Genomic DNA, 25179 nt, shown 5'->3' with positions numbered 1-25179 from the left:
GGCGACAAACACCAAACATGATTCCTAAATGATGAAATGAGATGTGGAAAAATGATTCACCCAACACCTCTATTTATAACAAAAAAATTGTATTTTATACTGAGGTGTCAATCCAATTGGCGTCTCCTTTGTAAAAATACACGTGGGCGCCAATTGAATTGGCTGGACCATGTGCCATTGCCAATCCAATTGGCGTCTCCGCTCTATTTTTAAGAGGAGTTGCCAATTGGATTGGCGTCTCCTCCTAAAAGTGAGATACTTTGGAATTTTTTTTGAAAACAGAATTATTTGAGAATTTTTTTTAAAAAATTGAATTATTTTGGTAAAAAATTCGATCACAAACACTGAATTCCTAAAAAAATTATTTTAAAAAAATATTCAATAAATCAAAAAACTGATTTTTTTTTTTCTAAAGAACTAAAAAATGAATTAAATTTAAATATTTATATGGGTCGATACATATTAATTAAAATCAAATTTTATAATTAAGAGATTAACACAAATGCATTTCAATTAAATTCTATAATTGATTACATTTATATATCTATAACTATATATAAAGGGGATAGGTGAATTTGGTATGGCCTTTTTTTTTCTTCCAATTTTATCCTTTATCAATTGTTACAATTACTATCAATTATTAAATTAAAAAAAATACAAAAAAAAACTCATTTATTAAATATGTAACCTCCATGAACACATCAAATAACTTCCTCCAACACATCAACTATACTAAATAACTTCCTCCAACACCACTATATATGATATCTGCATATTTCAAAAATAAAAACATTTTTTTCTTTCTCTCTCCACGCCAAAGTTAGGAGAAAAATTCATAATCATACCAACCCCACATTTGCCTCCTTCCTCTTTTACTATATATCTCTCTTCCATAACCAAATCATTTTCTCAAATTCATTTTGAAATAAGAGGTACGAGTGTGTTTGAAATGAATACGAAAATTGTTCATTGATTTAACTTTTTGATATATGGAGGATTATGTGGTTTAGGTTTTGATTTCTATTACTCTTTTTCTGTGTTTTATCACTTACTTAATTTGGCCTAAAACGGATTGCAGTGTCTGTTTGAATGGATGGATTGAGTGATGGGTGTTATATTAAGATGTGTGAGGTTAGAGATAGTTGTTCTTATTGTCTAAGGTGAAACACGGTGATGTATTTCTAAATATGAAGGATATGTCATCAGATCAACTTCCATTGTTGAATTTTTGACTTAATTAATGGTAATTGTGAAAGACGCAGAAATCAATTGAATATTCATGTAGCTTTTTATAAGGACTGAAGTTATACTATGGATATTTTGTTGCAAAAAAATGTCATGGATTGTGTAAAATGTGATATCTTTTTGTCATAATCTTAATCTGATTATAATTATAAGGATTCATTGTAGGTCTATTTCTTATGTCCTTAACTGACTTGCTCAATATTTATCTGTTGCAGGGAGATGTTTTGAAAGTGAAAGTAAACAAATTAACATCAATAAAGACCCAGCTCCCATACTCATATTATTCACTTCCTTATCCTGCACCCAAAAAAATACAAGATAATGCAGAAAATCTTGGGGAAGTGCTTCGCGTTGACCGCATTGAAAATTCACTCTATGTGGTCAGTTTACATGTTAATTCTTGAATCTTTATCAATTTATAAGAAAGGAATTCTTAATGAAATATATAGCTTTGGAAACATTTAACCTCGAATTGGTTAGCCACCATGTTTGAAGGGTAATTAGTTAATGGATAATCACTCTTTAATTAATTTAATTAATTATATTTAATTGATTTAGTGGATTGTCATGTCCACAGCTTCTAGAATCATATTGGTTGTTATATTTTATGAAAAATGTAAAGGAAAACAAGAGATCAAATGACTGCCACTACATATTTTCTTTTAAAAGAAAACATAATAATAATGCAAAAAATAGTCAAAACCTATAACAACATACAGAATCGCCTCTCTTAAATTTTGGAATATAAGCTTCCAAATTTATGGTATATATAATAGTCATAAGAGAGAAGCTTACCGATAAGAAGATTTCCTGCTGCATCTATTGTTGTTGTCATTGAAACTGATAAGTTATGTTCATTGTCGGATGATTCCAAACCAGAAATAGATGGATGGTCAACATAACCTGCCTCCATCAAGCCATGGTTCAATTGAAGAGAATTGAAGTTCTGAAGTGCGAGTAGGTGACCCTTCACGCCAAACAGAATAAATAAAATAATACAGAAAACAATCAGACGACAAAATAAATTGATCAGATCAAAACACTTTATTCATTTTAAAGGGTTTAGCTTTACTCATGATACGACAATATTATATTTGCATGACCATGAACTTAGGATCAACAATCCAAACATTTTTGTTTCGGCACCGACATGTTTTAGATGAGTGGCTAGAATGCCCTAGCAGGATTTCAGAATCCAAAAGTCAAAGCCAACTAATATCCTGAAAGTCCTATGACATAACAAAACTCAAAATACAAAATCAAGTAAGACTATGACTTGAAATTTAAAACCATCCCACCTTTAATTTTAATTTTGGAGAGAAGCATTATTGTAGAAAAATGAAAGTTTAGAGGGAAATTTGAGATTTGAATGTTGAGAATGATTTTTCAACAGAGTACAGATAAACAAATTCCACAAGTGCGCTTTTATGATCATCAGCGAATTGCAGATGTGTTAAATAATGAACGCAACTCCAAAACAATGCTCACACAATTCTTTGCATTGAATCTACGAGATCCACAAGCAAGAAAGTATCTGTATAGAGAGATTCCAGAGCATTATTGTTGGAACAAGCGGGATATGGAATGGCATCGTAGGCGATCAACAAGAAAAGTTATCGGGAGAATCTATACGGTATCACCTTCAGAGGGAGATAAGTTTTACTTGCGACTGTTGTTATCGCATGTCACAGGTCCAACCAGCTGGGAGTATCTTCTTACAAATAATGGCATGACTTTCAGTACATTCAAAAAATCAGCCGAGGATAGGGGATTTCTAGAGACTGATCATAGTATTCGTGATTGTTTGGTTGAGGCTACGAGTCTCCGAATGCCATATGCTTTACGAAGGTTATTCGTGACGATTTTAATATTTTGTGAACCTACTGATGTTAGAGCCCTTTGGAATGAGTTTTTTACACATATGGTAGAGGATTATCAAACAGCTAACAATGTTGTGGAATCAAACTTAACTAATATGTTGTTGAAGGACTTGAATGAACTCTTAAACCTGCACGGTAAAAAGATTGATGATTATGATCTCCCATCTTTACCCCCTAATACAATGGACAGAGGTGCAGTTCCAAGTATCATACAAGAGGAGTTAGCGATCGATATCCCCAATGAAGATATTGAATCTATTGCTATGTTAAATAATGATCAAATGATTGCATTCAACACCATTATGAATGTAATTGTTCAAAAACACAGTGGAGTATTTTTTGTTGATGGTCCAGGAGGAACAGGTAAAACATTCCTTTATAGAACATTAATGGCAAGTTTAAGAAGTAGAAGAGAAATTGTCTTAGCAACTGCATCATCTGGTATAGCTGCAACATTGTTACCCGGTGGTAGGACTGCACACTCTCGATTTAAGATACCTATTGATATTCAACCGAGTTCCATTTGTGGTATTGAAAAGCAAAAGGATCTTGCAAATCTCATTAGAGTTGCTGCCGCAATAATTTGGGATGAAGCACCAATGACAAACAAAAATTGTTTGGAAGCCTTAGATCGATCATTACAAGACATTTGTAGCAACAGTGCTCCATTTGGTGGAAAAGTTCTGATCATGGGGGGGGGGGGGGGGGGGGGGATTTTCGTCAAGTCCTTCCTGTTGTAAGAAAAGGTACTAAGGCACAAATGATTTCAGCGTGTATTGTTCAGTCTCATTTATGGAATCATACCAAGATTTTGCATTTGCGTCAAAATATGCGATCATTGCATGATCAAGAGTTTGCAGAATTTCTTATTCGCATTGGTGATGGTGTCGAACCTACCAAACCAGATGACATGGTGAGGTTACCTTTACATATTGCAATCCCATGGGAAGGTGAACATTTCATACAAGTACTTATCCAACATATTTTTCCTGATCTAGAATTGCATGGTTGGGATGCCCCATATATGGTACAAAGAGCTATTTTGACACCAACAAATGATGATGTCCAGAAATTGAATGATATGATTATCGATCAGTTTCCAGGAGAAGAACATAATTTGTTATTGTTTGACGAGGTTGAAGGAGATAATCATAATTTATACCAGCAAGAATTCTTAAACTCAGTTGCACAAGGTAGTTTGCCACCTCATATTCTAAAGATAAAAAAGGATGCACCATTGATGTTGTTACGAAATCTAGATCCTAGATATGGATTGTGTAATGGGACCCGGTTATTATGTCGTGGTTTATTTATGAATATGTTGGATGTGGAAATCCTGACAGGAAGCAACGCAGGAAAACGTGCTTTTTTGCCTAGAATTAAAATAAAAACATCTGCAAGTGATGGACTGCCTTTTGTCCTTAGTAGAAAGCAGTTTCCTGTGCGACTAAGTTTTGCAATTACAATAAATAAATCACAAGAACAAACCATTCCAAATGTTGGAATATATCTTCCACGACATGTTTTTAGTCATGGACAGTTATATGTGGCTTTATCCAGGGGTGTTTCACAGACTACAACAAGAGTTTTAACCAGGGAAGGAAAATTGAAAGGAGAAGATGGTGACTACACAAAAAATGTAGTCTACAAACAAATTCTTTTATCGCACCCGCAGGTATTTATTAAGTACATTGAAAAAATTGCTCACACGTTGATTCCCATTTTGGTTACACGACATACCAAGCTTATATTGTATTATTTATATCATAGATAGATAATAACTAAATATAATTTTCTTTTGCTTTAATATACAGCCAAACTAGAACACGATGAAATCTTCCAATTATGTAGGGAGTTGAGACGAAAGAATGTTGAAACTTGCTTCGACATGAAAGTAAGTTATACTTAATCATTTATTTTATGCTTTTATGTTAGATATAAATGGGGTGATAGTTATTCTCACTATTCTTATGCAATAAATTTTAGATAACAGACTTTGAAGATAAATGGAACACGTGGAAGGATGAACAAAGTATTTCATCCATCGGCAAACTCGACAATAAGGTGTATTTATCTTTTCCGTAATACGTATGGAAAAAATTCTTGCACTTTCATCACTCTTTCACTAACATTTTTATCATCCTCATTGAAACAGGTCAAACGTTTGAAAATTTACTCCATCGGTTGGAGCTCCACGGTGATAACAGATAAAACACAACTTTGGAAAATGGTGAAAAGAGAAATAATATCTCAAAGGATGGAGAGGTTTTTATTTAATTCATTTAAGAATATATTTACTCTAGATTATTTTTGAATGCATGAATTTAACTGCTATTTGTGGTTTATATAAATAAAACCATGTATATTTACTAACTCCATTGTTTTCCTTATTTACCAGAAATCCAGGTAATTCAGAAACAAGTCATAATTGTTGTTCTACGAAATTTAGACTAAAACAAAGTATCTCCATTCTCCAGGTATTATTTGAGTCGCAATAAACCATATTATATTCAAACGAGTCAAGTGTTCTGAATGTATTTCTTTTATAATATGACATTTCATCATGTATTTGTAGTTTTTTAAATCTCAAGAGCGCATTGATAAAGGGATGTACGAAGAATTGATTCGAATCTTTATAAGGTAAGCAAAAGCTATATTACACTACTTACTATTATTTTTACTATCTTTTTCTTTAAAAAAAGTCTAATTTAAGAGTCTTACATTTTTTCTTTACTACGGAAAAAAATTGCAGGGAAAAATAAAATACTTCGAATAGAGATTTCATGTTCGGCATTCCTCTTAAAGAACGTCATTGATTACACAGTATCAATATTACTTTACATGTTTCGATATAATTTTGAATATCTTTATTTACCGTTTTCAAAATATATTAATATTATTTTTAATGCGACCTACAGTAAAAACCTCATAAAAAGAAAATAAATATTTATTTTCCTCTACGCTGTGCGCATTAAAAAAAGCGGGCAGACGGGCACGGGAGTGCCCGTCTGAACGCTAGTAACAAATAATAATAATAACACCATAATTTTATTAAAAATAGCATCTTCCAATACTAGAATTTTTTTTTTAAATATCCAGAATTTTAAAAAAAATTTCAAAATTAACCCATTTTTCAAAAAAATTACACAAATGGGCAAAATTTGCCCTAATTGTGTACATAGGCGCCACCCTAGTTGGCGCCTACCCTTAATGGGTAGGGCAAGTCGCCACTAGGGGTGGCGCCTATGCCCAATCCCTTTTTTTTTTTTTTTTTTTTTTTTTTTTTTTTTAAATGTTTTATTAATTTTTTTTTTTAATTTTTTTTTTTTTAAATATTAGATATTTGATAAATATATTTTTTTATAAATTATATTAATTTATATTAACACTTATATATAAATAAAATTATTACAAGATATATATATATATTAATTTATATATATATTAATTTATATATATATATATATTAATTTAATTTATAAACAATTAATATTATACACATTTAATTAATATATATAAATATTTATTTACAAGATATATATATATATATATATATATATATATATATATATATATATATATATATATATATATATATTAATTTATGTATATATTAATTTAATTTATAAGTAAATAATATTATTTATAAATTTTTGGGAGAATTAGGGTTAGGTAGACTGGTGTACAACCCAGATCTTTTCCTATAAATAAAGTGTTATTTCCTTGCATTTTCTTCAACACTGTTTCCTACCACCTTCTGTATCAAGTTGAGTTCATGGCATCCCCAAGACCGTCGTCATGGCAGCGAACATCATCAAGGCGCCCGGATCCTGAACCAGTAATCTTAAAAAGGGATGGGCATGTTATTTTCTCGCCTTTGAAACCCCCAATGGAGATGAAATTTTGGAACATCCGTTCGTTGGACCAACTAAAAAGGTCCTTGATGTCTTGGTTAGAGGGAGATTACCAACCTGGTGAAGTCATCAGAAGGATTCAGAGGCTTAGAACAAGGTTCTCATTTGAAACTGGAGAAACGATACGCTGGTGGGTTGAAGTTGAAAGCGACATTGATTGCATCCAAATGATGCATGGATCAGACGACATAGTGTTAACTGTTGTAATTTCTTAGATTTTAATGGTTGTTTGTCATGTTGTTGTTGTATTTGTTATTGTTCTAGTACTTGTTCTTGTTTTAGTACTTGTTTTTGTTCCAGTATTTGTTTTTGTTTTAGTAATTGGTGTTGTAATGTTAGATGTTTGTGTTTGTTGTTCAAGTGTCATCTTCTATTTGGAATAAAAAGTAAACTTTAATTTAAAATGATTTTGGTACACAGATTTATGAAAGTGAAAACTAAGTTGTGGAACTAGATCCACGATATGGACATTTGTTCTTATTATGCCCTAGTTGTCTACATATGCTACACTTCCTCTGCATTTTCTCTGCGACGTCCATTTCAGTTCTAATGCGCCTGCTATTTGGGCGACCACTTTTATTCCGCCGCATCGATTCGTTGTGCCAAACAATTTCCCCGTCATACTCTGGCCAATACGCCTCCAATGCTACCACCGGAAAGGGATTGTCGTATACATTGAGCAATGTTGCAACTTTGTAGATTGGAGACACTAGCGATAATGCATCGAAGTGGCTGTGTGAACACGCTGCAATGACATGGGAACAAGGCATACGATACGCCTGAAATTGACCACAGTCGCACCAACGGTCTGGTATTAGGACCCTATACTCTTGTCTGGGCAGCCCTTGGTTGTGGTCAATTGTTTCCTTGACACTGAAAGTGTGGCCATGGCGGTCGAACTCCGTAACCCGATGGCTGCTGGCTTTGGCGGATTCCTGCCTCATAAACTTCATGCAGGCTTCACTATAAACCTGACTCGTCTGTAACACTTCATTCCAGCGCCTGCCCCTTGTTACGAACAACGTTGCCATCCGAAAATAGGTCGCACTCACCAATGCGGTTACCGGGAGGTTACGTATGCCCTTAAACACGCCGTTCATTGATTCCACAAGATTTGTTGTCATGTGGCCCCACCTCACCCCATCGTCGTACGATCTAGTCCACTTCGCTCTGTCGATATTATCAATCCACCTCCCTGCATCAGAATTTGCCAACACTATTTCCCGGCGATAGTATTGGAATCCAGGCTGGTTTAATGCGTACCCCGCGTTTATCAAATGTTGCTTCAAAAAGTTATCCTTGAACTCCCGCATAAAATTTTGTGCAATATGCCTGATGCAGTAGACATGGGTAGACGGGGGGTCATGCCAGCCATTTGCTGGATTATTGTATGCACTGTCTATTGAGGCGTGCCTGTCAGAAATAACGCAGATGCCAGCTTGTGGAGTCACGTGCGTTCGAAGATTCTTAAGGAAGAAACTCCAACCAGCTGCCGTTTCTCCTTCCACCAATGCAAAGGCTATTGGGAAAATATTTGAATTGCCATCTTGTGCGACCGCCATCAGTAACGATCCTTTGTATTTCCCATACAGCCAAGTTCCATCGACTTGAACAAGTGGTTTGCAGAATGTGAACCCGATGATGCATGGACGGAATGCCCAGAAAAGTCTATGGAAAATTCCATTACCTTCTAGACGAGTTCCGTCAGGGGATTGTGCAGGCAAGGTCTCCATTATAGTAACCGTCCCAGGTGAATACAATCGTAGTGCAGCCAGGTAGCGTGGTAGTTGTTTGTATGATTCCTCCCAGTTACCGTACACCAGTTCAATTGCCTTGGTTTTTGCTAACCAAGCCTTTCTGTATGACGGTGTATATTTGAAAACAGCCACACAATGGGAGATAATTGTTTTGACCTTCAGTGACGGGTCAGCCTCAACTAGAGGTAATATGGAATGGCAGATCATGTCATGGCTAAGTTTGCGATGATCCTGTGCCATGTTGGTGTTGACGCAAATGTGAGCTTGAGATATTGACCCTATCACCCACGCGTTATGCTTCTTCTTGTACGATGCCATCAACCTATATCCACACTCCGGATTTTTGCATTCAATAACGTATCTTTCCGGATTTGATTTGATAACATCGTAGTCAACACAATTTTTCAAGTGCCAGTTCTTTATTGCTAACAGACACTCTTCCTTGGTCCGAAATTGGTCACCCTTCTTTAAGTCCTCATCAGACCTCATATATGGGTTGTAGAACATATCTGATGAGGGCTCATCCTCGCCCAAGTTAAGTGTTGTGAAGTGCGCAGGAGGTGAGTAGCGTTGCGCTATAGGTATTTGAGGTTGGTCTTCGTCTTCAGAATGACGGTTCACCAAGTCATCAACCACGTCTTCAGCATCATCAACCACATCGTCTTCAACGTGGTGCTCAGCATCTTGTTCGTCATCAATCACAGGATCAATAACCTGTGATTGAATATTCTGAGTTGGTTGAGGTTGTTCCAACACAATGTACAACACTATGTAGTCGTAACCAGAGTACTCATGGTTACGAAGCATGTATTGTGTCTCCATGTCATTTTGAATCAATGACTTATAAAACTTGACAGAGTTGTTTTCTGAAAAAAAAGGTTGTTGATAAAAAATTTGGGACACGGGTTGTCTTAGTTTGGACTCAATCTTCCTTTTCAGATAAGAGAAGTCAGCTCCTCTATTTAGACAAAACCGAGTGCATTCGGTGTTTCTAAATAGGAAGCCAGACTTATCACATTCATAAGTCTCACCGTTGACGTGAGCTTTGACTTTGTATCGTGAAGAAGATGACATGTTTTGTGAAGACATTGTGAAGGTTTTGTGAAGGTTTTGTGAAGGTTTTGTGAAGGTTTTGTGAGGGTTTTGTGAAGGTTTTGTGAAGATATTTTCAAGGTTTTGTGAAGATTGCTGTGAAGATATTGTGAATACCTTTGCGAAAATGTGTGTGAATATTTATACTGCAAGAATCTTACTGAAGATTGCTGTGAAGATATGTGTGTGAAGATTGCTGTGAAGATATTGTGAATACCTCAGAGATTCCCTTGCATGCCTTACACGTGTCACACCCTTGAATGCAACACTCCCACCTAGTCTGTACTAATGCATTCCAACCTATCCACCTAGCCTGAACATAGTCTCAGAGATTCCCATGCATGCCTGTTCCCCATCAAGTCTTCACCACCAAGTCTCAGAGATTCCCTTGCATGCCTTACACGTGTCACACCCTTGAATGCAACACTCCCACCTAGTCTGTACTAATGCATTCCAACCTATCCACCTAGCCTGAACATAGTCTCAGAGATTCCCATGCATGCCTGTTCCCCATCAAGTCTTCACCACCAAGTCTCAGAGATTCCCACGCATGCCTTACACGTGTCACACCCTTGAATGCAACACTCCCACCTAGTCTGTACTAATGCATTCCAACCTATCCACCTAGCCTGAACATAGTCTCAGAGATTCCCATGCATGCCTGTTCCCCATCAAGTCTTCACCACCAAGTCTCAGAGATTCCCACGCATGCCTTACACGTGTCACACCCTTGAATGCAACACTCCCACCTAGTCTGTACTAATGCATTCCAACCTATCCACCTAGCCTGAACATAGTCTCAGAGATTCCCATGCATGCCTGTTCCCCATCAAGTCTTCACCACCAAGTCTCAGAGATTCCCACGCATGCCTTACACGTGTCACACCCTTGAATGCAACACTCCCACCTAGTCTGTACTAATGCATTCCAACCTATCCACCTAGCCTGAACATAGTCTCAGAGATTCCCATGCATGCCTGTTCCCCATCAAGTCTTCACCACCAAGTCTCAGAGATTCCCACGCATGCCTTACACGTGTCACACCCTTGAATGCAACACTCCCACCTAGTCTGTACTAATGCATTCCAACCTATCCACCTAGCCTGAACATAGTCTCAGAGATTCCCATGCATGCCTGTTCCCCATCAAGTCTTCACCACCAAGTCTCAGAGATTCCCACGCATGCCTTACACGTGTCACACCCTTGAATGCAACACTCCCACCTAGTCTGTACTAATGCATTCCAACCTATCCCATGCAAGATTCCCACGCATGCCTCACACTTGTCACGTTTCTGCGTCATCAGATTCCACCAAGTCTTCCCCAAGACAAGACAACTCCCACCTAGTCTGCACCTAAGCATGCCAACACTGCCACGTAGTCTGCACCTATTCTGCAAGATTCCCACGCATGCCTCACACTTGTCACGTTTCTGCGTCATCAGATTCCACCAAGTCTTCCCCAAGACAAGACAACTCCCACCTAGTCTGCACCTATGCATGCCAACACTGCCACGTAGTCTGCACCTATTCTGCAAGATTCCCACGCATGCCTCACACTTGTCACGTTTCTGCATCATCAGATTCCACCAAGTCTTCCCAACACTACCACGCATGCCTTACACTTGTCACATTTTTGCATATTCAGTTTACTTGAAAAAGAGTATAAATAGAGGGTCATTCTTGCAAGTTTTCATCTACCACTAACACTTTTATTCAGAGAACTCAGGCGAAACTTCTCATCCACCAAGCTTCTTCCTACATTGCAGTCATGTCGCTTCTTACCATGGGCCAAGAACACAGAGGAACTAGGGCAAACATTGCCTCATTCGTAAGTTTTTCTTGAACATTGCCTCTTTCGTATGTTTGTAGTTAGTTTTTTAAAAGTCCAATATAATAATTTTTTATATTGTTTGTTTTTAAAGGATCCCAAGAAATTTCGTCAACGTTCACACCCAATGCCTTATCCAGACCCATGGTGCGTACCTTACATAGAGCGTGCGGGTTTCGGTCATGTAATGCATGTCGTAAATGCCACCATTGATGCCAAATTCATTTTGGCTCTGTGTGAACGTTGGAGACCTGAGACACACACCTTTCACCTACCAACTGGTGAATGTACCGTCACATTAGAGGACGTGTACATGCTTTTAGGTCTTAGAATAGATGGTAAGCCTGTCACCGGAAATGTTCAACAGCCTAACCAAATATGTGTTGAAATGTTGGGGGTAGATCTGGTCGAGGGTGAGGGGTCTGCCAAAGCAAGGGGTCAGGGTATTAAATTATCTAGCCTACAATTGTACCACGACTCCATAACTTTGACTGAGGAATCCTCCGAACAAGAAAAAGTCATAAAAACCCGGGTTTACATTATGCTATTGTTTGGGAACTTGCTATTTCCCGAAGGGACGGGAAATAGCATAAATTTTATGTACTTGAGTTTGCTCGGGGACATTGATAGAATAAGCACATATAGTTGGGGTTCTGCAGTATTAGCATTCCTATATAGCTCTTTGTGTAAAAATGCACAAAATGAGCACTGTACATTTTCTGGATGTTCTTTTTTGCTTCAAACATGGGGGTGGTGGAGATTGCCGAGGCTAGCCCCAGAAAATCCTAATGACTACTCCTTCCCCTACGCAACTAGGTAAATTTATGATCTTATTTCATTTTGTATATTTATTCTATAAATATTTGTAACTAATATTATTTATCTTTTTTTGTTTAGGTTCATTACAACCGGACTGGATTACAGTCTTACCCCCAAAAATAAAATTATATTTTATCGTCAACTGTTGGATCGTCTCCGAGCACAGGATGTATTACCACTAAATCACTCAACTTCTAACTGATTTATTAATGTCATGCATTATCGATAAATAACATATTTACTTTTTTCTTTGCAGTTTATTTGGAGGCCATATTTGGGATTGGAACATCAACCAAACCCCGAAGATGCAGCTGTTTGGACAGCAAAAACGGCCATAATGCGGTTCACCACTGTGGAGATGCACCAAAGTGACCGTGTCAAGCTTCAATTCGGAATGCATCAAGACATCCCAGGCCCCCCAATGTCCATGGAACCTTGGCATCTAAAAAAAGTCAGCCACCAGTGGTATGCCCAAAATTGGAAGGAATTTGCTAAGGAGTTTCGAAAAATGTGGAAAGACCGTGCCCACTATGTTCTACAATTTCCGGTGGCGCCCAACGAAATGAAGCCGACAAGGGAATATGTGGAATGGTATAGAGCAAATACCAATCCAGAAATGATTGTGTCTGACCCGTTCTATTTGGACGATCCCCGGATGCAACAGCCATATTTCCAACAACAACAACCACCACAGTATTCCCAACAACAACAACCACCACCTTATTACCAACAACAACCACCACAACCATTTTACCAACAACAACCACCACCACCTTATTACCAACAACAACCACCACCACCATATTACCAACAACAACAACCACAACACATGTCCACCCCCCAACCAAATCAACAATACATACCACAAACTCAATCCCAATACCATGAAGACTACCAACAACAAACTCAACATTCCCACCACCATCAACAGTCCCAACACCTACCACAATATCAATCCCCCTACTTCCACCAATCCCAACAATTCCAACACGGCAATTTCCCAAGCTCTTCCAGTCCTCCACCTAGCCCCGACACGGGTATACAAGAGGACTACCAACAGGACTACTACACACCACAACAAACATTGCACTTTGGCCAACCCGATTCAACCCTAAACTACCAAAGACCACAATTCGAGGGCGCACCCAGCAGTAGTCAGTTTGTCCCACCGAGACAAAGCTTCGAGGGCGCAGAGGGGACCCGTCTTTCCTACAGCACTGAAGGGACTTCGACCGAACCACAACGGCAAGCGGCAAGGGGGCGCGTTAGGGCAAGGGGTGGTAATAGGGAAGCACCACCACCACGTGAACCGTCTAGGCGAGTAACTAGACCTCCCCCGTGCGGATCGTACAAGGGACCGCATCATATGTGATTAATCATATCTTTGTAATATTTGCCTTGTTTATTATTTAAATAAAAATATTTTCTGTTTATTATCTTTATATCTTTATCTTTATCTTTAAAAATATTGTCTATCATATCTTTATACATATATAAATTAATTTTTTTTCCAAAAATTTACAAATAATATTAATTACTTATAAATTATATTAATATATATATATATATAAATTAATATATATATAAAATTAATATATATATATATATATATATATATATATAAATAAAAAAATTTAGACAAAATATATGTGTGAACATAAATTAATATACTTAATAAAAAACATAAATTTATAAATAAAAAAAATTAAAAAAAAAAAAAAACATTAAAAAAAACATTAAAAAAAAAAAAAAAAAAATGGATTTGGGCATAGGCGCCACCCCTAGTGGCGACTTGCCCTCCCCATTAAGGGTAGGCGCCAACTAGGGTGGCGCCTAAGGGTAAAAAATGGCCAATTTTGGCCATTTGTGTAATTATTTTGAAAAATTGGATATTTTTGAAATTTTTTTGAAATTTTTGGATATTTAAAAAAAAAATTCCCAATACTACTCCTTCCAAATCTAAAAAACGAAGTAAGACAAATATGGTTCCGTCACCGATGTTTATCCCCGTCGATCTCATCGGCGAGATCTTCTCCGCTCTTCCCGTGAAATCTATTCTCCGATTCAAATGTGTTAGCAAGTATTGCGATAACCTCGTTTCCGATCCCAATTTTGTAAAATTTCATATCAAGAGATCACCCACACTAAATCCGCATTTCATACTAAAGACCGATCACACCATAAAAATCCTATGTGAGTCCCCCTATGGCAGTGACGATGAATATGACGTGGATGAAGGTTTCATTCCCTACTCTCTAGGCAGTTTAATCGAGAATCCCTCTTTCGCCGTAGAAGTTGATCCTTACTACATGGTGAAAAACTACGAATACCGTTTAATTGGTTCCTGCAATGGATTGATCTGTTTTGTTGGTGAAAATCTCACAAGCGAGTACTATGAGTTCTGGCTCCGTTTATGGAACCCAGCCACCAGGACAAAATCTCCAAAATTAGGGTTCTCACACTTATTTCACAATCGTTTTGGCTCCGTTAATGATGGTTATTTCAAATTCAACTTTGGTTATGATGATTCTACAGGAACTTATAAGGCAGTGGCCTCGCGTTACAATAAGCGCGAACTGAGAAGTAATGTTAGAATTCTTAGTTTGGGTGACGATGTTTGGAGAGATATTGGCAGTTTCCCTGTTGATCCTATGTATTTGAACTCAGCTTATCAAACTTCTGATGTTGGTGTGTATTTCAAAAGCACTATTAACTGGTTGGCTATTCAAAATCATTTTTGGTATGATTCTAACAATATCAAGGATATTAGTGTTCAACAATTTGTTATTGTTTCGCTTGATTTGAGGACGGAGACATACAATCAATACTTATTGCCTCGTGATTTTGATGAGGTGCCTCCTCTAGCTCCTATTGTTAGTGTGTTGGGGGATTGTCTTTGTTTTTCTTATTGTTACAAGGAAACTGATTTTGTTATATGGAAGATGAAGAAATTTGGAGTTCAAGATTCTTGGACTCAATTCCTTAAAATTAGTTATTACAGTCTTCAAATTGATTATGACTATAGTGACCAAAATTTACAGTATCATTTTGAATTGGTTCCGTTATTTCTTTCTAAAGACGGTGATACGCTAGTACTTAAAAGCAGTCAAGAACACCAAGAAATTCTCTATAATTGGAGAAATAATAGAGTAGTGCGAACAGATATTACTGCAAGAAAAACGATTACAGATGATAGAACCATTGATTTTGTGTCGTGCTCGGCCATTGGCTATTTTGAAAGCTTACTTCCAGTGATTTGAGTGTAAGTTCCTCTTCCATGGTTTACATGTTTGTATTTATGTTAAGCTGTATTTGTTGTTTTCACAATTATCGATTATTTAGATTGACTGTATTTTATTGAATGACTATCTTATAGCTATCAACAAATGATATAATATATCTAAATATTTGAAGTTAGAGAGTATTTCATAACAACATTAAGTGGAACCTTGATGCCTGAACTTTAGAAGAAATAGATACAAGAAAAAGAATAAATCTGATATGATATTCATATGTAGCAACGGATCTGATGAGCATTGTCATGTGGACTTAGCTGAATAGGACTTAATTTTATGGAATGAATCACAACAAGTAATCATGTAATCTCCTCTAGGTTCTGATATCGTGTGTGTCTCTAAATCAACATATTTTCTTTCTAAAAGTTATACTAATGTCATTTTTAATAGACAACCACGATATAAAGTTAAACGGTATTGAAATCTTTGTCAGTCGCTGTTCTGCAGGCTACTTTAAATTGGTTATCTTTCACTACACTTTTTTGCCCTTCCTAAACTAGCATTTAAGTAGGGTATTTGTACTTTGGAATTATTCATTCTTATTTCCATAAGAATGATATACATCTATTCTTTAAACTCATGTGTTTAGATTCATCTATCATCCTATATTTTTGAAGAATGATATACACTTGATAATTACCATATGGCTTCTCCTTAATATATTTTGTTCAATATTATAACCTATTGTGTGATGTAGTTGCAATTGAATTTGTTGTAGATATTACTTTTAGTTGCAATTCAACTTGATCCTTAAAGGATAAGGAATTCTATATGTATAAAGGACTGCATGGGGATGTTTCTATCATTCATATCAGAAGGAAGCTGAACTCTGATCTACACAACCTTTTGTTATGGGTACAACTACAAAATATATTTCCAAGTTTCAGCTACTTTAGCATCTCTTTTCAGACACTTTTGTTAGCATCAAATTTTATGAGAATTTCAAAACTATGTACAGGTTTATGTTTGACTGTGTTGTCAAATTACTAACTTATACTATAAACCATGTTATTAAACCATGTTAATAGATAGAAACTGCTAAATAAACACACGATAGAGGTTGTTCTTTGTTAAATTGAGTTCATGTGCCCCTCCTCTTCTATAATAATGTTAACTGAGTGAATGTCGATGGAAATTGAATGAAGATTCGATTACTATATCTGTTCTTTTCTTTCTGAAGGTTGGATTTTAAGAAGTTTTCAGTGAAGTCTGATTACCGATTTCTGATGATGGATGATCGGAAGCACTCTGTTGATATACTGATTTCTAAGACTCTTGTGGCATTGAGCAGAGTGAGGTCATTGAGGGATCCATCAACTAATTCTATGATCAAACATTCTTCTTCGATTGACAACTTGCATTGGGATAACCTTTCGAGAAATGGATTTCTCTGCTGTTTCTGGATGATGTTCATGTTTGTGATTCTGATGATAGCGTTGCTTTTAGAACAAGGAATTTAATTTTTAAGGGGTAAAGAGAGCTCAGTGATATTGGTTTTGAATTGCATCATTATGGTCTGTTGAATTCACCAAGTGTTTATGGAAATAAATTACCTAATGAAAGCTGTGGTAGTACTAGTAACCATGGTGGTAAAGGATTGCGTATGAATGATTCTGAGGATGGGGAATTATGCTTTAGAACAACTGGATGATCATCTAAATTAGGGAGAATAGATGATATTTAGTGTGCCAAAAAGCCCCTGCGCAAGAATCAAGTTAAACAATCTGATGTAATGGGAGATATTGCTAGCTATTTGAGCAGTCCATGCCATTCCGTTCGTGATGCTTTATTGCCCCATGGTTCCTCGGCGTATATAAATCAAGATTGTGATGTTCAAGATAATAGTGATAAGGGATGTGGATTATGTTATTGTTGCTCAAAGTCACCAAGGTTTACAGATTCAGATATTTATTGAGACAGAAGATCATCTCTTGATATTGCACTGCATGGAGGACATGGAACTTCATGAACATAGAATGTTATCTATGAAATTCAAGCCTAAATTGTTTGGTGATTTGGTGGGACAAGATGTGGTTGTTAGGTCTCTTTTGGGTGCAATCTCTAGTGGAAGGAAGGAGAACATCATTTTATCTTTTCCATGGTCTGTGTAGTACCGGTAATACATCTATGTCAAGAATATTTGCTTCTGCACTGAATTGCCTTGCTGTTGGAGAGCAAAGACCGTTTGGTCTGTGTAGAGATGTTAAGGTAGTGGATTCTGTGAAAATCAATCAAACAGACCAGGTTAAATTACTTGCTAAGAATGCATGTTCTCCTTCAGTTTACTCACGTTTAAAGATTTTCATTATCGATGAGTGTCCGTTCTTGAACGGGGAAACGTGGGCTTGCTTTTCAAATAACCTAGAGAACATTTCTCATCATGTGGTTTTTCTGATGATCACTCCGGATTTGGATAAGCTTCCTCAAAGTGCAGTTTCCCGGGCTCAGAGGTATTACTTTCCAAAGGTTAAAGACGCAGATATTGCACGCCGATTAGAAAAACTTATGCAGAATCGTTATTGCTGCTTTGGACCTTGAATATGAACATGCGGCTTTGGACCTTATTGCTGCAAAATCCTGTGGTTCTGTTAGGGATGCAGAAATTATGCTTGATCAGCTAAGTTTCCTTGGCAAAAAGATTGAAGTTTCCTTAGTTTATGAGCTTACCTGACACTACAAATACAGTTATAAGAGCTGGTCCTGAGCTGATGAGATCGAGGATAGATCCTTTGCAAATCTCATACTGGATGTCCTTGCGGCGAAATGTGATTATGAAGCCAGAATTAGATTTTCTAGTAGATACATATCTGAAGCAGACCTTCAGAAACTAATCAAACAACATGGTTCACTCTAGCTCTTCTACAGTTAAGCTCTGTTGATTATCCTTCCATGGATGCAGATGTTACCAAGTTTCTTCTGAGGGAAGAGCTCTTCTACAGTTAAGCACTATGGATGTTCAAGCAAAATACAACAGAAATCGTCCTCGTCCAATGAACACGAAAGTGAAATAGCCTATGGCGATTACACTTCTCAAAAACCCATTATGAAGATTTATAGTTTTAGGTTATTAAGTTATTGATTGATTTTTATTCTGTCATGGAAAATCTCAATGGTTAGTATAGTTGCATGCTACGGAACATAACCTCAACCTCATGAAATTAAATTTGTTTGTTAAATTTGGGAGTGGTTACTGTTTAGTTTTTGGTAAGCAATTCATAAATAGAAAATTTGTATTGAAAAAAGTAATAAAAACATTAATTATAAAATTTAGATAAAGACAAACATTAATTATAAAATTTAGATAAAGATAATACACAAATTTTAAAAAAATATTTCTATAGTTGGTTATAGTTGGTTATTTTAAAGAAAATTGATCCGGATTAAGAAAATAGAGCAATTAAAAGAGAATAATATTTTTATCAAATTATTTTTGTTTGTATTAAATTATTTGAATTATCATAAATGCACATGAAAAGAATAATAAATTGAGAGTATTAAATATAGAAAATAATTGAAAAAAAAAATCAGAATTGCATTAAAAATTAAAAACGTTTGAAAATTAATTTTATAAATATGGCTATTATTCTGAGAGGAATATTTTTTAAAATTTATTTGTTAAACTAATAAAACGGATGCCACGCATTGGCCAAAGTGCACGTGGAAGTAAATGGATGATAGAGAGCCGATGCAATGTTTGGTTAGTAAGCTGAAAGCTGAAATACATTACAATTGTATATGACCAATGATTTAAAGGAAAGTGACACGAATTTCTCTTTAAATAAAGATATTTTGTAAGTTGAAATCCACTCGAAAAATTGCATACAAGTGAAAAACTCTCCTTTAAGATTTCTATAAAGTATCATGAATGAGATTTATCCATTAGTATTTAATTTGTCAAAATTGGTAGAGGAGAATCGAATCTAAAACTTAGTGCCAATACACGTTCAAAAATATATTAAGTGTAACTTTCATCATATAATTTTCATCTTCTATTTGTTCAAGTTATGCAACAAATCCCCGACACATGATCTATTCTCTCAATTCTTTTTTAAGTGTCATTTTTAATTTTTTACACATACCAAGAAAACTAATCATTATTGTTACTTTTTCAATCACAATTTTCCTTTTACCTATAATACCCTTAACTATTTATTACATTCATTTTATTTTTTTTCTCTCTCTGTAATAATTACCTAAAAACAATTTTGACAAAATACAATTAATACTACATTGAACTTCGTAAGTGACAATTAAAAAGAAACAACTTTTTCAAAAAAGAGAGACCTAAAAAGGAACGGAGACGATAACATTTAATTTCTCCAATAATAGAATTTAAAACTATTGAGGCGAGTAACTTGTTATACCTTCACTAATTAGGAGTTTATTATGTTTTCGGTGGTAGTTATTAATCCATTTGTCCCCCTAATGAATGATTCACTTGAAAAACATTAGCTATATATCCCCCTTTTCATCTTTTATCTTGTATATGGGGTCAAGTTCGGTTCTTTAACTTTAAAAAATACCATATTAATCCCTCAACTTTTTGAAAAATCCCATGTTAGTGGTTTTTGTCCTTTATGTTAGTCAAACTCAACCCATAAGACCATGCGACACTGACGTGGAATGCCACGTGCCTTTGACAAATTTTGTTCAAAAAATATGTCACTAAATTTTATTTTATTTAGTTTTGAATATGGTTCTTCATCTTCTTCCTCAATTTTGATTGCACTATGTAACATTTTCCAAAACTCTTCTTAAGAATGTGTGGTTGTGCCTAACTCAACCCTACAAAATCGACTTGTAGGATGAGGATTGTTCTCACTTATAAACATGTTCACACCATATATTGTTCGATGTATGAATGATCAATCTCCAATTCTCCTTGTTTTCTGACACTCATTCGGCACCTTTGTAAGAAGTCGGTAACACATTAGTTCACTTATTTTATTGTTTTGTTTAGTTATTTATATGTTTGGTATTGTTGTCTCTATTTATTGAGTACATGTTATATGCATCATTATACTCCATTTTATGTCCTTTTGTGATAGTTCTTTTGGTTTCAGGTATAAACAAGTGCACCGGAGGGATAGACAAGCAAAACAGGCGTTTCGGGCCCGTCGGGAGAAGAAAAAATGGACTTACAGTAGCCCTGACACGGCCACCCGTGTTGGCCAACACGGGGCCGTGTCAGGAGAAGAGGCATGGAAATGGAAAACAGGGAGCTGACACGGGTGCCCGTGTCAGCTGACACGACTCGTGTCAGCATCCCTGAAGGGCGTGTTAAGGCATAGTGTCCCTAGAAGCCAACACGGCCAAGCGTGTTGCTTGGCACAGCCAATGTTGGCTTGGGCACTTAATTTTCCAATTTTTTGTTGTTTTTGGCACAGCTTATCCCGAAGGGTATTTTGGACTTTTACGCAAGGAAAATTGTCATCAGGAACTATTTACAGTGGATTTGAATATGGAGAAAGGGACTTTTTTTACACGATAGAAAATTGGAGACAATCAAGATTGGAGCAGTGAAAAGCAAAGAAAAACGGAGATCCTTCAAGAGGGGACGCGATTGAAGATCAACATAATTTCGACCTTTTTGTAATGTCTCAATTTTACTTTAAATCTGATTTAAATAATATGATAGGCTAAACCCCCCAATGCCAGGGGGTGTCCCTGAATTGATCATATAATGACTCTGATGTTTGATTTCCTTTAATATATGTTATTTGATTTCAATTTTATTGTATGATTTACGTAATGTTTTTTTTTGTTGCAAAAATTAAGATTGATGTATGGTTAACGATTAGCAGGACTGCAATGGTTAAGGTTTTCATACAATGAAACCATAGTAGAGATCACCTAAGACTAGGGATACCCCATGGTTACCGGATTATTCTTGTTAACTTAAAATGCTTGGTTTCATTCTAATCACCTAAGGACTTAGAGGTTAGATTGAATACCAAATGTTTCCCTCCGAGGTCTTAGGGGGAAATAATCTTAAGATCCGGTAATTGAAACAATGTTCAGTATTAAGGAGATATGCACTCAAGGGTCATTACATGAGATCTTTATACACCTTCCTTGGCATGTCATATTAACTTGTGAAAATATTTATTTGTTATATTTTTCCTTACAGTGAATTCTTCAAAATCATAACTATAACTTTTGTTCAATTGAGTGACTATTTACCTTTATATTGTTGCACAATCCTCGAGATTGATCTTTGGGAAACATCCCTCTTATTACTACATCGGCGAAAATAGTACACTTGCTATTTTTCCGATCAATGACTCTTAATAACCCATCTCACATCCAGAATTTAATGTCTGAAGTGTGGAACTAAATGGTGGATGACCCGATAGTGGAAACTTGATAATATGTGGCCCAACGGATCTTAAAATAGACTCTAATATCATCTTAAGAATGTGTGGTTGAGCTCAACCATACAAAACCATCTAGTAGGGTGGGGATTGCCCCCATTTTTAAACACATGCTCAGGCCATAGATTGTCTGATGTGAGACTATTAACAAATAATGTGTGGTTGAGCATAACTCAACCTACAAAAGTGGCTAGTAGGATTAGGACTCCCCCACTTATAAACACACGTTCAGGCTATAGATTGTCTGATGTGAGACTCTTAACACCCCCTCTCATGCCCAGGATTTTTTATGGAGCGTGGAACTAAATGGTGGGTGGCCCAATACATCTTAAATGAGGCTCTGATACCATCTTAAGAATGTGTGGTTGGACCTAACTCTGCCATACAAAATCAGTTTGTAATGTGAGGATTTCCCCCACTTATAAATACTTTTCAACTCGATAAATAATTAAATAAAACATAAATCCATCACGTAGAATGTTACTCCACAACCAGCCAACTCAGATTGAGCCACATATTTAAACATTTTAAAACCATTTGATAAGCAACGTAATTATGAGATACTCGACATAAACATCCTTAACAAACATATTAGTTTGAAAAGTGGTTCATTATAAAATAAAATCAAACGAAAATATACGCAACATAAGAAAATAAAGAAATAACTCCTCCCCCCCCCCCCCCCCCCCCCCCCCCGTTTTACGTATCAGAGCAACTCCATTATAAGACTCGATCGACAAGCAACTAAAGAGGCACAACATCGTCCTCAACCTCAAGCTCCTACTCAGGTACATGTTTATCTGTAATCCAAAGAAGCACAAACGCAACAACACAAAAAAGGGGTGAGAATGCATTCAAATAATAAATTATGCATAAACAATCAGGATAGATTCACACACTACAAAATCATCCACATATCAGAATTATACATCAATGTTGTGTAGTCACATCTCACCTATATCATAATTAATTACCAATTGCACAAATCATACAAGAGTATACATCATTACAAAAATATCTCATTATCATGTAATACAATGTAACATCGATTCAGCTCACGTTCGTCACAGTCTCCACTATGAATCAGAGTCACAACTCAATATATATGCATGCAGTACCGACTCAACAATTGGTTCTTCATATGAACCGTGTTTCAATCTCTATGAACCCCAAGCCCCCACTATGAGCTCCAAGCCCCCACTATGAGCTTTGGACAAGTCACTAGTCCTTACTCTGAACTAGCGAACACGCCTCTTTCACAACAATGATAACATATGATGCATGACATATCTCAATGCAATGACAACAATATAACAATGAATACAACCCTACTCTAACTATAAACAAGCACAAAATAACATAATACGAGTAGTTCTCACTCCGAGCCATTCGCCTCATCAACCATCAACTAAGCATGTACAATTATCATACAATTATACCTACAATATACCATAAATATTCACACATTCAACATACATTTATACATAAATTGTCTCACAGTGAACTACCATGAGGTAACTCTGCGCGTTAGCTCTCTAACGCTTCGAACGACACTCCATTTAGACTTACGGAACCAAAGTTACGACCAAAATCATCGGGGGAATAAAATAATTTTCAGTATCAGAATTTTTCATAATTTAAACAGCAACAATCGACCGTCATGGGATGACAATCGATTTTCATCAAATCTATTTGCTCACTGTTTTTTCAAAAACACGCTTAAAACATAATGCAATCAATTAACACTTAATTTTTTTCTCCAAAAATACACACATGCAATTGATTGACATCCTGTGTCAATCGACTGTCATAGTTAAAATTTCCAAAAATAAAGGCATGCAATCGATTGACATCATGTAATTTTCCAGAAATCCCAATTTTCTCTGCATCGTTCATGTTTCCTCATCTCATATCTCCCACAACTCATACTAGTACTCATTATAGCAATCAAAACACCACAAAATCATATTCTATCATGACTAACACGTCAATTATCCCCTGAATAACGATGATTCATCATTTTTATCATGAACTGATCAATTATATTTATACCCAAAAATCCCCAATTTAAACACAATTCATCATTTGATTGATGAACACCAAACAAAACAACAACAAACACATATTATCACATCAATCCATGGCAAAAAAGAATCACATACATTCATCTATCATACTCATCGTCAAGCAATAGAGAAAAGGCAAAAACCTATTGGAGGTAAGGGAAATCTCTCTACCCTTTCATGATTTAGGCACCCTTAATTAAATAACCCTCTACCTTGTAATTCAAGTAAAATCAACCAAAAGCAAGTTCGAATGGTTTTTGTTTCTGAATAACCTCTACCTATAAACACCATGTTTGGACCCCCTATAGAGGTCTATAGTGGTAAAGTTGCATCAAGTTCAAGCTCAGACTCAGACTTAGACTTTACTGATATTGTTTTCAAACCTTTATTTACCACATCCATCCAAGTTATCCCTCTTAAAATCTTCACCATATAAAACCCACAAAATGACCAAACATGTTATGCTGAAACACATATTGGACATAATAACTTATCTTTTTAAACTAAAGTTGAACATGTCATTCAAAACCAACAAGAACCTGAACTTTCACCTAAACCCAAACGTGAACCTGAACCTGAATCCTCACTTGGACCCCAATATCAACGTAATCCTGAACCAAATCTTGCACAGACTCAATCTCAAGTTCAAATTGCATATGAACTTCAGATTGAAGTTGAACAAGTCTCTTTGGACCAACCTACACCAGAAACTACCTTAAACCAAACTATCTAGGAAAACCAAACATCTGACCATCACTCTTCTCCTAAAAGAATAGATGTTGTGTCAGAATCTGGAATAGTATACCTATCCATTCCCTCACCTCTCCCATAAACACATATTCCACATCCTCCACCCTTTCTCCCAGCCCAAATGGAAGAATACAAAACTGCTCTTTTTGATAGAAT

The 25179-nt window shown here is 36.0% G+C and overlaps 2 protein-coding genes and 2 pseudogenes across 2 annotated transcripts; all 4 read left to right on the top strand.

The window, feature by feature from the left end:
• Window positions 1-1311: 1311 nt before the first annotated feature.
• On the top strand, window positions 1312-5887 carry LOC127130861 (uncharacterized; annotated as a pseudogene).
• Window positions 5888-11203: 5316 nt separating this feature from the next.
• LOC127129164 (serine/threonine-protein phosphatase 7 long form homolog) lies at window positions 11204-13973 on the top strand. Its single transcript, XM_051058447.1, has 3 exons — window positions 11204-12534; window positions 12616-12706; window positions 12794-13973. Exons 1-3 carry the CDS (start codon window positions 11750-11752, stop codon window positions 13907-13909), a joined length of 1992 nt encoding a protein of 663 aa, XP_050914404.1. The 5' UTR covers window positions 11204-11749; the 3' UTR covers window positions 13910-13973.
• A 506-nt stretch (window positions 13974-14479) lies between these two features.
• LOC127127039 (F-box/kelch-repeat protein At3g23880) lies at window positions 14480-16908 on the top strand. Its single transcript, XM_051056120.1, has 2 exons — window positions 14480-15799; window positions 16552-16908. The coding sequence occupies exon 1, from the start codon at window positions 14520-14522 to the stop codon at window positions 15795-15797; it is 1278 nt and encodes a 425-aa protein (XP_050912077.1). The 5' UTR covers window positions 14480-14519; the 3' UTR covers window positions 15798-15799; window positions 16552-16908.
• LOC127127038 (protein STICHEL-like 2) lies at window positions 16552-19009 on the top strand (annotated as a pseudogene).
• The last annotated feature ends 6170 nt before the right edge of the window (window positions 19010-25179 follow it).

Source organism: Lathyrus oleraceus, chromosome 3, assembly GCF_024323335.1.
Source record: "Lathyrus oleraceus cultivar Zhongwan6 chromosome 3, CAAS_Psat_ZW6_1.0, whole genome shotgun sequence".
NCBI classification, from domain to species: domain Eukaryota; kingdom Viridiplantae; phylum Streptophyta; class Magnoliopsida; order Fabales; family Fabaceae; genus Lathyrus; species Lathyrus oleraceus.
This window is presented reverse-complemented; position numbering and strand designations above follow the sequence as displayed.

What these genes read in the sequence shown, in the direction of transcription:
- LOC127129164 (XM_051058447.1), top strand. Translation starts at nt 11,750, where the DNA reads ATGTTTGTAGTTAGTTTTTTAAAAGTCCAATATAATAATTTTTTATAT. An exon ending in TCCTTCCCCTACGCAACTAG is followed by an intron (nt 12,535 to 12,615) that starts GTAAATTTATGA and finishes TTTTTTGTTTAG; the next exon opens with GTTCATTACAACCGGACTGG. An exon ending in ATCGTCTCCGAGCACAGGAT is followed by an intron (nt 12,707 to 12,793) that starts GTATTACCACTA and finishes TTTTCTTTGCAG; the next exon opens with TTTATTTGGAGGCCATATTT.
- LOC127127039 (XM_051056120.1), top strand. Translation starts at nt 14,520, where the DNA reads ATGGTTCCGTCACCGATGTTTATCCCCGTCGATCTCATCGGCGAGATC.